This window comes from Ictalurus punctatus, chromosome 9 (assembly GCF_001660625.3).
Source record: "Ictalurus punctatus breed USDA103 chromosome 9, Coco_2.0, whole genome shotgun sequence".
Taxonomy (NCBI): Eukaryota; Metazoa; Chordata; class Actinopteri; order Siluriformes; family Ictaluridae; genus Ictalurus; species Ictalurus punctatus.
In genome coordinates, this window is record NC_030424.2 from 19,846,088 (window position 1) to 19,861,405 (window position 15,318).

The 15,318-nt window shown below is 37.6% G+C and overlaps 1 protein-coding gene across 2 annotated transcripts in view; it reads left to right on the forward strand.

The window, feature by feature from the left end:
* Nucleotides 1-15,318, forward strand: part of LOC108270307 (1-phosphatidylinositol 4,5-bisphosphate phosphodiesterase beta-1) — a 41,229-nt gene continuing 25,911 nt past the window's right edge. Inside the window, exons 1-3 of one of the 2 annotated variants that reach the window (XR_008396985.1) lie at nt 1-433; nt 2,830-2,907; nt 8,063-8,131. Coding sequence is in view for 1 of the 2 variants with exons in the window: in XM_053682605.1 (XP_053538580.1) it covers nt 335-433; nt 2,830-2,907; nt 8,063-8,131 (246 nt within the window). In the remaining variant the exon portion in view is untranslated. The remainder of the gene's footprint in view (nt 434-2,829; nt 2,908-8,062; nt 8,132-15,318) is intronic. The other variant, XM_053682605.1, reaches the window with a different exon arrangement.

The window sequence follows — 15,318 nt, forward strand, 5'->3', positions numbered from 1 at the left end:
TTCCCATTACTCGCCATCATTCAGGAGCGCGCTTCTTTTGCTGCTCATTTTTACCTCTCACATCTCCGCGGTCTGTCGGAATTCCCAGCAAGATCATTCACAGAATCTAAAGACCATATTAGAACAAATGAATTAGGCTAAATAAATCATGTTCGCGCGCATGTAGATCTCCTCAATCTATCAATCATTTACCGCACAACCCTCTGTCAGGGCGCTGGAAGAAGACAGAAGATCTCTCTCTCTCTCTCTCTCTCTCTCTCTCTCTCTCTCTCTCTCTCTCTCTCTCTCTCTCTCATTTTGTTTTTCTCTTCTTGGAGGTAAATGTGCATGCTGAATGGCCGGAGCACAGCCCGGGGTTCACGCGCTGCAGCTCAAGCCGGTGTGCGTACCGGAGAGTCTGAAGAAAGGCAGCAGGTTTATGAAATGGGACGAGGTAAGTCATGGACAACGGCGTGTGTTGTCAGTCTCTGTGATTTTCCCAACTGTCTTGCATGAAAACAAAGCGGCAACTTAAATGATTTCGACTCGAATGTGCATGCGTCCATCGTTGCTCCCCAAAAATGTCCAGGGAAAATGACTACTGTTTAAACATCAATAATACAGCATAGGCAACTCACACATCCGTTTATCTTGTGAGCTCGCGCCACCTCACATCGGAGTGTTCTGAAACATGAATGTTCATATACAGGTTGATGTACTGAAAAGATAATTTGTCCTTTTTTTTGCATCCAGTATGCACCACTTATCTCGGTGGTTGTTGATGCTTTAAATGTTATTGAAATATCAGTGTCAGATTACTTTTTTTTTTTTTTTTTTTTTTTTTTTTAATACCTAATGTGTCCTATTCAAACATGCCTGGAGGAAATTTCCTTTTATTTCCATTTCGGAAACAATGGCACATCTGTTACGATATACTGTGGTACTGACTGGGAGTCTCGCGCAGGCTGCTGTCGGTTGAGTAATTATTGGAGTGTAATGCAGTCCCTCAGTGCTGCACTGTTAATGATGGAGAAGTGGTGAGGATGAGGATGCTGATCCGCTCACCTGTTGGTTCTTTAAAAAGACACGAAAAACTCCACTACTCAACTCCAGAGCTGCACTGAAAGAAGCTCACGTGTATTTTGAAAGAATTTTGCACAGATTTGGAGTTGTGGGTACCACCATGACCCACTGACTGATTCCTATAAATAACACAATAGAGTGCTTGCGATAGGCTACTTAGACAGAATGTACAGTACACAATAGTAGAGTACTTGTCTAGCTGATCTGGATGTATACAGTAGAGTATATAGGTTTTTGATGAGGATGCACCAATACATCTTGATATCGGGCCTGAAGCTCTGGATTGGATGGCGTTTCATATATTTTACCATCAGACCCACTGAGTAATGTTGTGAATGCATTCTACATTGACTGACACAACATGCATGGAAACATAAAACATGACTTGTTTTAAAATATATTATTATCATCACACCACCAGGGTTTTGTATATGCTTAGAGAGATTCTGCTCAATTACTAAGAGGATGTCAGAAATCGGCCAATCCTCAGAGCCGTAGCCAACCCAATAATATTCATATTGTACCAAAGAAAAAGTAGTAAAAGTGGTACTGCATCTGATGTTATTCATAATTTATGAGAGCATGCTATCTAAAAGAAACACACACACACACACAAACACACACACACACACACACACACACACACACACACACACACACACACACACACACACACACACACACACATATGCTGGCTGCTCAGATAGCTTGAAATGTTTGAGAATGTGCTGAAATACAACAGTGTCAATATAAATGAATGATATTTTGTCCGTACACCTTATTTCTAACATTGAAGTGAATAAGCCAGCACTTCCTAAAGGCAGTGTTCGTTCCTTCTACAAAGAGCACTTTCACAAATTGGTGACTACATGTGATGCAGATGGTGCAGCCCATTCATCCATGCTCATATCTTTCTGTGATCAAAAAGAGGAGGCAGGTTCTTATGGTGAGCTGCACAATGTGAAATGCTGCTCAAGCCTATTCATCACTACACCCGCAAAATCTTACAAGCTGCCAGAAGGGAGACAATAAATAAAGGTTTGTGCTATGCTTACGCAGAAAATGTAGGCAGTTCAAAGCTTGGGCTACACATAAAACTGAAAATATTGGTCTGTTGCTATGGCAACTTTCATGCTTTTAATCCTCCTCTTCTTGGCTCCCTTACTTTAGCTAAGATGCGCTCTGCCACCCAACTTAGATGTGCTCGTGCATGTGGGCAGATCTTCCAAGGGTCTAAAATAACACAATTAGAGAGCTGTAAAGGATACACTGTGCTGCAGTTGACAGTGGGTACTGAATAAAGGGGGAAAGTGTCCCCTTCCCTCTTCAGACAGACAGACATATAGACAGACATTTGTTTCAGAGCTGCCATTTAGTTTCTGTTTAATTGATAAGTTACATGTAAGGTTAAAATAATATTGCAGTGGAGGAGGTGAGCTCTATACAGGGTGCCAGGATTTTGTGACTTGCACCAATGGAAGTTATTAAAAATTAACATGAATATGTAGAACACTTATGCAAGGTCTGACTCAAACTTCAGATTTTCATGCAGCCCAAGACTCCAAGACCACACAGTGTATTAAATCACATTATAATGAGGACATTCCATGGTGATTCGTAAGATGATTAATAAATGGCAGCATTACAGCTTATGGTTTAATTTTTATGCAGTAGTAGCAGCTTAATCTACAGATACATTTAAATCGAAATGAAGTATACATGAAGAGCATGTCCATTTCAAATGAATGCTTGTTTTTTTCTGTTAAGGACTCTTCTACAGTGACCCCAGTGACCTTACGTGTGGATCCTCAGGGCTACTTTCTGTACTGGACAGATCAGAATAAGGTAAGATGTCCATTTTAGCTAGTGCGTATTTAAGTAGCATTCCTTAATTTTCTCCATTCATGCATTTTAAAAATGAACTGTAAAGTACTTTTCTCTTATCAGTTGCATGTTTTCAGATTCAGTATATGATAATTCAGTATACAGTATAATGTTTCAGTATATACTCTGATGAGTCCATATATGATGGTTCAGTATACAGTATGATGCTTTAGTATATGATGAAGTAGTATATAATGATTCGGTTTACGGTATGATGATTTAGTATACAGTATGATGATTCAGTGTATGATATTCAGTATACAGTATGATGATTCAGTATATGATGATTCGGTATATGATGTAACTTAGCTCCAAGTTATTGCTTCAGTTTGCAGTGATATTGAACACTTTTATTTTGAATGTCAAGGTGGAGGCATACATGGGGGAATGTGATATATTTTGTAACAACATGGCAATGTAATTTTAGCTAGAATAGGGTGTCACCTATGGATATAAGGTTGAAAACTTGCCTGAAGAGATATATTTGGGAAAAAGTGTCCATAGTCCAGATGGATGTCTGAGATAGCCTGAGAGTTCCCCAGTGAGGGCCCCATTTCAAATAATCAGTGCCATGGGAATAGTGCAGAAATTGAATCTGACAACTTACTTTTTTGAAATGTCCATTAAAAAACTCTTTTGAAAACACAAGGGTTAGTGAATAAAAGGATTTGTACATTATTAATGATTTTGAAAAAGACTGCTGTCTTGTAAAATTTTAGTAAACACAGAAACACAGAAGGTGGTAGGCTGGTGAGATGTCGGGATTGCAGGAGAAGTAACCAGCCAGCCATACATGTTCTTAGTATTTAAAATGATGTTGAGTCTGTTGATTAGCACTTTTTTTTTCACATTTGGAATTTTTAGAAATATGTTGCGGTGGACAGGAATTGGTGCAGGACAGTTTATTTACCCCTGAGGATATACACATTTGAGTACACTGAAGCATTGAAGCATTTTCAGAATCTCAGTCAGGTCGTGTAGCATGAAATTATCAGAGGTTCTGAGTTCTTGGGTTAAGCCAGGCATGGCAAGTGTGATTTGCAATCAGTTTCAAGGTATTTGAGTTCTCCATAAGCAAATGTAGGATTCCCGGTTCTGTTTAGTTTTTTTGTTTCTTAGCTTGATCTGTCAGAAAATATGCTTGTTTGTTGTAGTTTTATTTTTGGTGTCTTTATTCCAGCAGGGAAATCTCTGAAAGCAGCAGCCTGTGAGGTTAAAAAACAACAGAGTGATCTTGCCCTATGCGCCTTTAATATCTATGTCCAGGTCCTGTGAGATACACAATACCCAGCTCTCAAACCAATAGTAATAAATGATCTTGCTAGAAATATTTTAAATGTAATGTCTTGACAAAGAAAAACTCTTAATAAGTTAGGTACTGTTCAAAATGTCCAATGCGTATTTTATGTAAATTTGATTGGGTGATTCCATGACTGGGACGCCATTTGTGTCCCAATGATATTACATTTACAAATATATATATAAGATAACAGGCAAAATACTTTTTAAAGTGTCCATCACATGGTAAAGGACATTTAAATCATTAGAATTTCCATAAGCTCCTTATGCCATTAGAATGGCAACCAACTTTTGAGTATTTGCTAATTTTATGTTAACAACCTCTGTTACTTTCAACCCTGTTACTGATTTAAGCATGAAATGTAGCCATTGCCAGCAAAGAAACCTTGTAAAAATAAATAAATAAACAAAATTAAATAATAATAAAAAAAGCTAGGTATCTGAGATGTTTTTTCCCCCACATTTTTGAATACATAAAAATGCATGTTTTCCTAGTTTCAATGTTGAAAAAAAATTCTAAAAAATTAAGTTTACATTTTTAACAGTTAACAAGGGCTAAATGGCACATCAACCATGGAATCAACATCTTAGCTCATAGTATTTAATCCATCACTACCATGCACTAGAAACAAATGCATGTAATTCATGATGAATCACATGATGGGTCTGGTGATTAGAATAGCTTCTCATACCTTGCACTCAGCAGTAATTGCTTTCAAAATGATGCAAATAGATTTGTGAGTGGGTCAGGTTTCAGTGCATCATGTAATAAGGTGCTATTGTGCTTCTTTCACACAACATGTGTGAACATGATCAAAAAAATGAATACATAGTGGTATTTTTAAATTTGCATTGAACATCACAGCATGGACTACAGTTTGGAGAGATTTGTTATGATTCTCTTAGAACATTTCATCAGAATTCTCCTCTTACTGCAGTAATTAACGTGAGTCATCTCCAATGACCCCATGTTTTCAAATGTTTAATTGATAAGCAAAAAATCTTTCACTTATGTCTGGAGAACTAACTTTATGTCTTCAGAAGGGAGCATTTCTGCTCCTCATTTTGCCTCAAGGCTACCCACGCGTGTGCTGTGTTGTGCTGAGGTTTTGTAATATAGCTAAAGACTGAGGAATGAAGGAATCTGAAGTAATTTCTCTGTGGGCCAGCTTTTTGTGAATCACAAGTTCTAGGAAATTTGTATTTCTAAGAAATAGATTTACACATGTCAAACCCGATTTGAAATAATAATGACTCAAACCAATATGTCTCTCAACCACACTCAACAAAAACCACACAGTTATTCTACAAATATCTTATACAGTCTTTTGATTCATTCAAAAATAAATTCTTACTCAGGAGGATCCAAATGAGCTTAATCTCTACAGATTAATTCAAACTAATTATTTTTGGTCCTGCCATTTGAAGGTGATAACTTGCCTGTTCTTTCACATTTGAATCCGTCACAAATTTGGTGGGGGTCCGAACAGTTGGTTTTCCCTTCTCCAGTTTCCGACTAAGCCAGACATATAAACCACTCTCCCTCCAGAAAAATCAATGAGTTAGTCCATCAGGGAAATGTAAACTACAAGGCATTGATAATCTACACCGAAAACAGTTTGTATAGAATCGTTTTAAATTGAATATCATTGATTTGAATGTTTCCACAACTGTACATACTATCCATCTTTTTGAATTGAGCTGTTGGTATCCAGATGCTAATGAATATTAATTTGTACACATGAATGAGATCTGAATGACTATGCTGTATGCAATTTCACTTTAAAGGATAAAGCCAAGCACATTATTTTCTGGGATGACTTGATTTCCTGAAATAAATGTGTGTTAGAGGAATAGTTCAATCCAATCTGCAAATCACAGCATACTATGACTTATTATACATTTCTGCTTTTGTACAGAATGTGCGAGAAAATCATAACCAGTTGCTAGTGGCAGGAAAATGATAGTGTGCGGTAGTGTTATGCAAACCAAGGGTCTCATGATCAATACTCAGGTTTCTATTTTTAGAGGACTGCAGGTTGGCTTGTCGCCAGCGAGAGGCACAGCAAACATGACATTCATTTAGTACACAGTAGCAGTGGACTGCTGCCATTGCATCAGTCGCGTGAGTTATTCTCAGCCTAGGAAGTCAGTAGACTGCGCTATCCAGCAGACTGCCAGCACGCTGAGTGTATCACTCAGCCTAAGTGGATTCTAAACAAGGAATACACTGGTCCTTTTAGGTCAAATCATATTGTCTTCCTTCCACCAGCTTCTTTCAAGTGTATCTGTGACCCAAAGTCCCTTCCATAGGCAGCCTCCTTCTCCTGTTGCCATGGCAGTACTGAAGCTTACAGCTGTATGCGAATTTGAGTTAATCCAGATGATGAAGACAATGAAAGAAAGCAGGAACGTATAAAATAAAGCCACGTTATTTGTGCAGATAAATGATTATTGTTGACATAGTTGACACAATACACACTTTCAACGGGTTAAAGAATATGATAATTTTTCAGCTCATAAATTGTCTGTTGTTTTGGAAATCTGTTTTCACAGTGATGTTATGATATTTATGATGACACTGTGTTATGACAGTATGATGTCTTCATGAATGTCAACCCTCTAACCCTGGGGTTATTTTTTGGCTGTAGTTGCATAAATGTTTTTATTCCGGACTTATATGCGGCAATAGAAAACAAGACACCTTTAATTTTCATACTGTTTCTAGACAATAAATTACCAGTGTTTCATCATACAGATCATTATCACACAGAAGTTTCCCATGTGAGATAATGCTAATTGAACTCTCATCACCAACCCATATTTCTTTCCCTTCCAAGTCAGTAATACAAAGTTGTATGTTGAAGTTTTATTTTTATATTATAATTTTGTTATAATAACCCCGTGCATTAAAGATATACAAGTCTGTCCTGTTACTGCTTGGCATCATTGTCAGACTGTTTGTAGTGATGTTCTTAAAGTGTATCATATATGGCTTTTATATTGTCATACATTATTATGAGTGAAATCTTTGAATCTAACAGTGGTGATCTAGCCATCAATTATACACAGATGTTCACAGATTGATTCACCTTCCATAAATGCTTTATCCTGGTCAAGGTTGCAGTGCCAATTAGCTTGTAATGGCTTTAATTGTTCCCTGGTATTTTCTTTGTAAAATGACCATTAATTAAATCTTTTTTAAGAAAAGAAACTAATAATACATGTAAAGACAAAGAAATAAAATAGAAAAGATTACTAAAATCTCACCAGTCCCTTCTTGCTTATTTTTTATTTTATTTTATTGTTTGATTGTTTAATGTTTTAATGCTTATTTAAACATTGTTTTATTTTTCAAATGTAGTTCAGTGTTTTCAGTCATGCCATGAAGATGCAGTCAGACTTAGACTGCACACAGGTTTGCTGTAGTTGTCTGAAGGGATAACTATCACCTCTTTCAAGGCTGTAAGAAACAGTTCAGCACTCAGCACTCAGTAATTGCATGTTTTGCTCAGGAACATTTTCACTTTGAATTGTCAGTTGGCGTTTTTGAACTGGATCCACACTTACCTGAATCGACTACTTTGTTTTCTATGATTTACACAGTTTTTTTTTTCTGTATGATAGTTTTTTCATTTATTTTTCATAAATTATATTTATTTCATTTATGAATTTTTTTATGGAATGCAATTATTGTTCAGGTTAGCCTTTGTCTCACTTTGGGCAACTTTTTTGGTTCATTTTATTATAGAATTTTATGGCAAGCGTATGATACATGTACAATCAACATATTGCTTGGTGTCTTTATTTATGACAGGAAACCGATCTGTTGGACATCACCTATATCAAGGATGCAAGAACTGGGAAATGTACTAAAACACCAAAGGTAAGCATCTCCAACCAGCATTATGACCTCTTCCATTCATTTTTCATAATATACCATCCAAATTCTATCAGGTTTCCAGTATCACTTTGTTAAAAAGGAAGCTTACCTATTCCACCTGCTGTATGTTCTGTCTGCCAATCTAAATATAGATTAATTAGGTTTGTGAGTGATAAAAATCACTCAATGAGGGTAATGGGCTATGCAGTGTGGGACAAAGTGCCAGAGGCAGGCTGGCATCTGGATCCACACTCAAAAGCATCTAAAAAAAGTAACAGGATTTTAATTTTTTTATGTTGTTTTTAAATAACTACATAATACACATGTCAAATGAACATGCTGAATTTATAGGTTTAGCATATAGACAAACTGTATAAATCCCACTGATTACACTTTAGGGGGAAAAAAACAAATTACCATCAACACACAGTATATACGTGACACATATAAGATACAATACTTCTTCTTTATTGGTAGAAAATGATAAGACATGTACTGTTGTATATATTGTAACAAAGGGTCCATTTAGTCAATATTCCTCCTCATTTGCTGCATTAATTTGGCAACCCGCATACACATCACCTTAGAGAGATTTCTCAGGGAGAGCTGCAAGATGTCAAGAAGAGACACTGCTGAATGAAAGTCAGGGGAAATCTACTGTGGCCGGGTCAAAGCTGACTGAATAAATCTTTTAGCTTCACATTCATGTGAATGTGCCTGCAGCTCACTGCGAGCCATCCATCCAGCCATACATGCCAAGGTCGAAGCTGTTTGAAAAGAGAGAATGAATCAAATCAGGTGATTTGAGATGTCTTCTGAGGCAATGTTTCTGAAATGATCATATGTATTACTCAGCACCTATCAACACCTGACATATAAAGCATGATTGAGAGATGCTAGTTAGCTAGAGGGAGAATTTTCCAACATTGTCTTCACATATGTTATGACTAGAATGGATAACCAGTTGGAGAAAGATACAAAATATTTCACTTTTATGCAATCGATCATCCCAAAAGCAATCTTGGCTACAATGAAAATTGAGTGGTTGCTGTGGGCAGGAGCTATGAGATTCCCATCTCTAATCGCTACTCTTATTCCCGGAGGCGCAGTAAAAATGTAATAGAAAACCATTTGGTTTTAATGCATTATCAGCCGATGATTGCACAGCACAGCTTCATTGCCATTATATAGAGAGGGAACCTAAATGTCATTCTTCGGTTTGTGTTATTTTCTTGTTATAAAAACTATCATAAAGTGTGAGAATTAAAAAGGTCATTAAACTTGTTGACATTGCAGGAAAGGGACAAATATAATATAATCAGAGTCATTTTTCAGGAACATCTATCTTTCTTTATTCATTTTTTGGCAATATTTTTTGTCTATTTAATTTTGAGTGTTATGAAATTTTCATAACAGTGACAGTGGCCATCTCAGCAGAGGGCTATAACATTTTGAGATTGATTTTGTTTTATAATATAAATTGTTGCAGAGATAGTAAGACATTTACCTCCAAAATGTATCACATATACGTGTGAAATTAAGACTGTGTTACAAACCACATTGTAGGATTAAATAGTGGGCTGCTTATGTGTAGCCATCTGTTATAAAGCCACTGGCACTTTGTTAGTGACGCTGCTTTTGGTAATGAACATATGGCTTTCTAGAAACAGTTTTCACACGTGCCAGAAATCCCATGTATAATATATATATTCTTGTTTTGATGCACACAATAACTTTCTTCAGCAACAACTTCCTCTCTGGGCTCTATGACATCCATACTCAGGCAAGCAGGCTAAGGATCGAGTATAGAGCCTTGATCTGAGTAGAAGAGACTCCTTTTTCATTCCTGCCCACTTTTTCTCAAGCAAAAACTGCCTCAAGGAGGATTATCAGCTCAACACCAGTGCCATGAAATCAGGCTGCTCCATCTGTTGACACGCTTCTAGTGGAGTTGAGAGCCCAAATGCCTGTTTGGATGTCAAAGCAGAATAGACCAAGGGTTTCAGACCCCAAGTTTATTATTTTACCTTTTTTTTTACTGACATATTTTGTTTTTTTACCATATCACCCCGTGGGTCTCACCTGGTTTCCCACTGAAGCTAAGCAGGGTAGAGCCTGGCCAGTACCTGGATGGAAGACCTCCTGGTGAAAACTAAGGCTGCTGCTGGAAGGGATATTAGGGAGGCCAGCAGGGGGTGTTCACCCTGTGGTCTGTGTGGCTCCTAATGCCCCAGCATAGTGGCAGGGACACTATACTGTAAAAACAACACTGTCTTTTGGATGAGACTTTAAACTGAGGTCCTGACTCTCTGTGGTCATTAAAAATCCCAGGACACGTCTCATAAAGAGTAGGGGTATAACCCCGGTGTCCTGGCGAAATTCCCCCATTGGCCCTTATCTATCATGGCCCCCTAATAATCACCATCTTTGAATTTGCTACATCACTTTCCTCTCTTTTCCACTAATAGCTGGTGTGTGGTGGGCATTCTGGCACGCTATGTCTGCCGTCACATCATCCAGGTGGAAGCTACACACTGGCGGTGGTTGAGGAGATGGCATACATCCCCACCCCCAATGTAAAGCGTTTTGAGTGTCTAGAAAAGCTCTATAATTATTATTACTTGCTCAGCTTGGCCTAACCTGGAATTTATATTTGGAATATATATGCTATCTGGTACAAATTTCCAATTTGCATTGTGAATCCCCCTTTTTCTCACACATGATTAATTTCTTTGTCATAGAGTGCTGGCAGTCAATTTACTTTGGTGAAGAGATGCACAATAGGACAAAACACCATCCTCTCATTGTTCATTCTTTTCTCTTCAATAATTATCCTGGTCAGCGTTTTGGTGGATCCAGAGCCTATCCTGAGAACACTATGTGTTATGCGGGAATACATCCTGGATGGGACGCTAGTCCCTCTCAGGGCACCATGCACACACACATTCTCAAACACCTACTTGTGTACACACTCCACCTAATGCCATGTTTTTGGGAGGTGGGAAGAAACCAGAGAACCCAGAGGAACCCTATGCTGACATCGCGAGAACATGCAACACTTCATACAGAGAGTTAGCGCAGTTTCAGTATTGATCAAGGGACCTTGAAGCTGTGAGGTGGCAATGCTATCGGCTGTATCACTGCACCCTCCTATCATTATACTAGCACATCCTGTATATGTATACATGCCTATATCAATCACTACATTTAAGCAAATATAAATAGTTCTGTTTGTTGGATCATTTGGATGCTGTGATTCATCAAATCTCCCGCAGACACACTCATCTGGAGTGTTCGAAATTGGTCAGATGCTAATTATGATTTGTTATGCCTAGTGGACACTACATGGTTTTCAAAATACTAAAACTGCTGTACTGCTCACACTACACAGCAATTAACACTCACATTCTGTTTCCATGTCAGAATAACAGTGAGTAGCGAATGACTGTTGATGAGGCTTAGATGTTACTTGATCTGTCACCTTGAGGGCTCCAGGAAAAAAAGTGACTGCTTCCAAAATCCTATTGTCTTAATAAAATAACTACTAGAACAAGTTGCAAAAAGGAAACTTGCATCTAGCTGAAATAGATTCTTGGGAGATATTAGGGTTTTTCAGATTTAACATAAAATAAATATTTGTGCTCTTGCCAGAGCTATGTCTGTCTCCACTCCTGGATCCACACAGAATGCAGCATGGCCTTCGGCATGATTGTTTTTATTTTAGTCATTCTCTGAGTTTCCTTACTGACTATTGCTCATCACTGCTTTCATGCTTGAAATAAAATTAGACGTGGGAAGTTCCTAGTTGGCATTTATGACTTCTGACCACATAGCATACCAAAAGTCCAAAGCTTGACTAAATGACATAGAAACAAGAGAAGATGGCAGCACTTAAAATTTGTTCATCATAAGAAATTTCACTTAAAATTGCATATCGCTCAATAATTTATTAATTATTTGGTGTGTGTGTGTGTGTGTGTGTGTGTGTGTGTGCGTGTGTGTGTGTGTGTGTGTGTATATATATATATATATATATATATATATATATATATATATATATATATATATATATATATATATATATATATATACTTAGTTTAAATTGCATATTGTTGCATAAGGCAGATTACAGATCCAAATATGTTTTTTTATTACTTTGTATGAATTATAAATAAGCATTGTTATTTATTCATTGTTTGATTTCTGCATTGTTTATACATTTTATTGATGTCACTATTGTTTTAGTCCAAGCCTCTGTCACACATAAAATACAGTTGTAGTCTTTAGTGAAAACACCACACACCTATTTGAAATATGGGTGACTCTTCTCAGTTGTCTAGAATGCAGCTTTAATACTTCCATTTTATATATCCATGTAGCTCAGAAAATCTATCATTAATAATTTTAAACACAGCTGAAATTATTGAGGAATTGGTGCCTGTCTGTATAATGGGGAAATGACACCACTAAACTTCACACTTCCTGAGGAGTCTTAAAGGAAAAGAACAGTGATTGGTTTCTGCAGATATCAATAATCTGTTGGCAACAGGTTGATAGGAGCTAAAATCTTGATGTGCACTTAGCTTTACCAGGCTCATTTATACACTGCAAGCCTCTGTGATATTACTTATGAGACCAAGTCCTTTAGTTTCATCACCTCACAGCCTCTCTACTGGAGTTCCCCAGGGATCACTTCTTGGTCCACTCTTGTTCTCCTAATATATTAAATCATCAGGCAGGGTGATATGCTGACACGGATTCTCTTACCATTGTTTTTCCTCCATCCAGATCCCACATTTCTTAGACGATTCCAGAATGTCTTTCTGGCTGGAGAGCCATCATCTGAACTTAAAGCATGACAAAACAGGACTGATGTACCATCTGCCAAGGACCTTCCCTTCTCATGCAAGCTCTAGTTATTTCTAGACATATTTACTATTTCATGTGACACACTGTTTGAGATCACAACATTTCTTCCTTAAATTCAAAATTCTTGTGCTGGCATTCCAAGCCTCAAATGGCTCTGCACAAACTATCTACTTACCTTCATTCAGAACTTCACACCCACATCAACTCAAGTCTTGCTGTAGGCATGACTCTTGGCATGGCTGTCTCTGAGATCTGATCATGCTTGTAAAGTGAAATCTTGTTGCTGTCATGAATTGGAGGCAAGGGGATATAAGCATGAGTATAATATTTTTAGTATTCGAAATCTGGCTCCCTAGAGTGCAACAGAAAAGCGTTTGCCTTACCATCTGCCCAGCTGAGGCCGGGAGTTCAAGAGAGCAAAATTGCTCTCAATTTTGAGCAGCAATTCAAAAAGATGTAGTTGTCTGGCTTCACGTGTCTCAGAGTAAGACCGCGTTAGCCTTCACCCTCCATGCTTGGTAGCTGTTGCACGATAGGGGAGAGCTAGCTGGTGGTGGGAATTGGCCAAGACCAAATTAGGGAGAAAATTAGGGGAACTAAATAAATAAATAATCCAAATCCACAGGCAGAATTTTGGTTAAAAAAAATAAAAATAAATAAAAAACAGATTAAATGATCAGGCAAACAGAGCAATATAGAGAAAAAACACACTCAAAACCCTGAAGAGCAGAAGAGTCATAACCAGGAAAACAATTGCAATATAATGCTCAGAGTTGCACACATGTGAAATAAGCCAAAACCTTGCAAAGATTGTGTAAATGAACAGTTTACATAGACAATGATAAAAGAAAACAGGAAGTAAGTGTGCTATAAGTCAGGTGAGTGTGAGCACTGTAATGTTTGGGCTGGATTTGGAACAGTAATGTCTGGCTTGGCAGTGGATATGGATGTGACAGCTCTTTGTTCTGGTTATATGAGGGTAAAATTAACATCCCTCTCCATTCCAAATGGCCCAGTGCATTTCCTATTCCTTCCAGAAATGTCTAAAGGTCTTCAGACAATATCTTGGATAACAATTTGTATTTTATTCATTGGCATTTATTTTACTTTAGATACTAATTTGGTTACTGACTAAAACACTGTACAAGTTGAACAAATTAACAAGTTTCTAGTCCATCAGGTTATACTATACATCCTTACAGATTCCCTTAGTACCTTGACTTATTGTATCATATTCACTCTTACTCCGGATAAGAACATCAGCCAATAAATCACTTTAAATGTAAATGTACTGTATATCAGTACTGCCGGAATCAATATTGTAACATTGGTTAACAAACAATTATTTAAAAATATCCATTATGCAGCCCTATTTTGGTAATTGTAAATAAAAAAATAGATAGATAGATAGATATATAAATATACAACACCCAGCTATATTATACCTTTAGTACAAAGCCTGTGATTCTGGCCAACTCAGAGGCACAGTGGAGCTTCACTTTGCTAGACCGTGGGCTAAACATTTGGCCAAATCCTGTTCTCAGTGGCAGAGTCTTGATGGATTGTTGCCATAGAAACTCTTGTGGAACAGCTCCCCATGTGTGACCAAAGCCATAGGCAAAGGGAGCTAATGAGGTGGGAAGAAAGGGCATCCAACATGGCGAGGACAAGGTGACAATACAAACAACAGCGTTTCACTGCAGACAGGTTGCAGCCCTCCCCACATTCACAGCTGACTCATCGCATCCAAGACGTCCTCCTCCTCAGTGCGCCATGTATAATGAATATGCATTTTAGGCCATTCTCACTTGAACAGAACTGAGAGAGAGAATGTTTGAGGAGACTCATCATTACCATACATCTGTTATGTGTGGGGGTGGTGGGCCAGGTTGGTGGGAAGGGGATTGGAATATAACACCACTGAATGAAAAAAAGTGTTATATACTCTGATGTGTGGAAAGCATAAGTACAACATGATTAAGTTTAATATAAGTATTTATTTTAAATAGTCAGATGTACATGAAAAGCAACTGAAAATAGTATTACATCCTAAAAATGGAATAAATTGTCAAGTAGACTTTCTTTTTTTGTAGTATTTACATGTGTCAAATTCTAAATGCACTTTATTTCCTTCTAGCCTAGATCATTTGGTCAAAACATGTGAAGCCTTTCTCAACCACAAAATATGTTAATCCTGAGCCATCATCTTAAAATGTCAAGAAAATTGAAGCATGCTGGCACATCTTTCATTGCTTAGAAGAGTTTATCAACCCCCCCACTCCAAAGCCCTTCAGCACCTCTAATGAAATCTCATGGAGTCT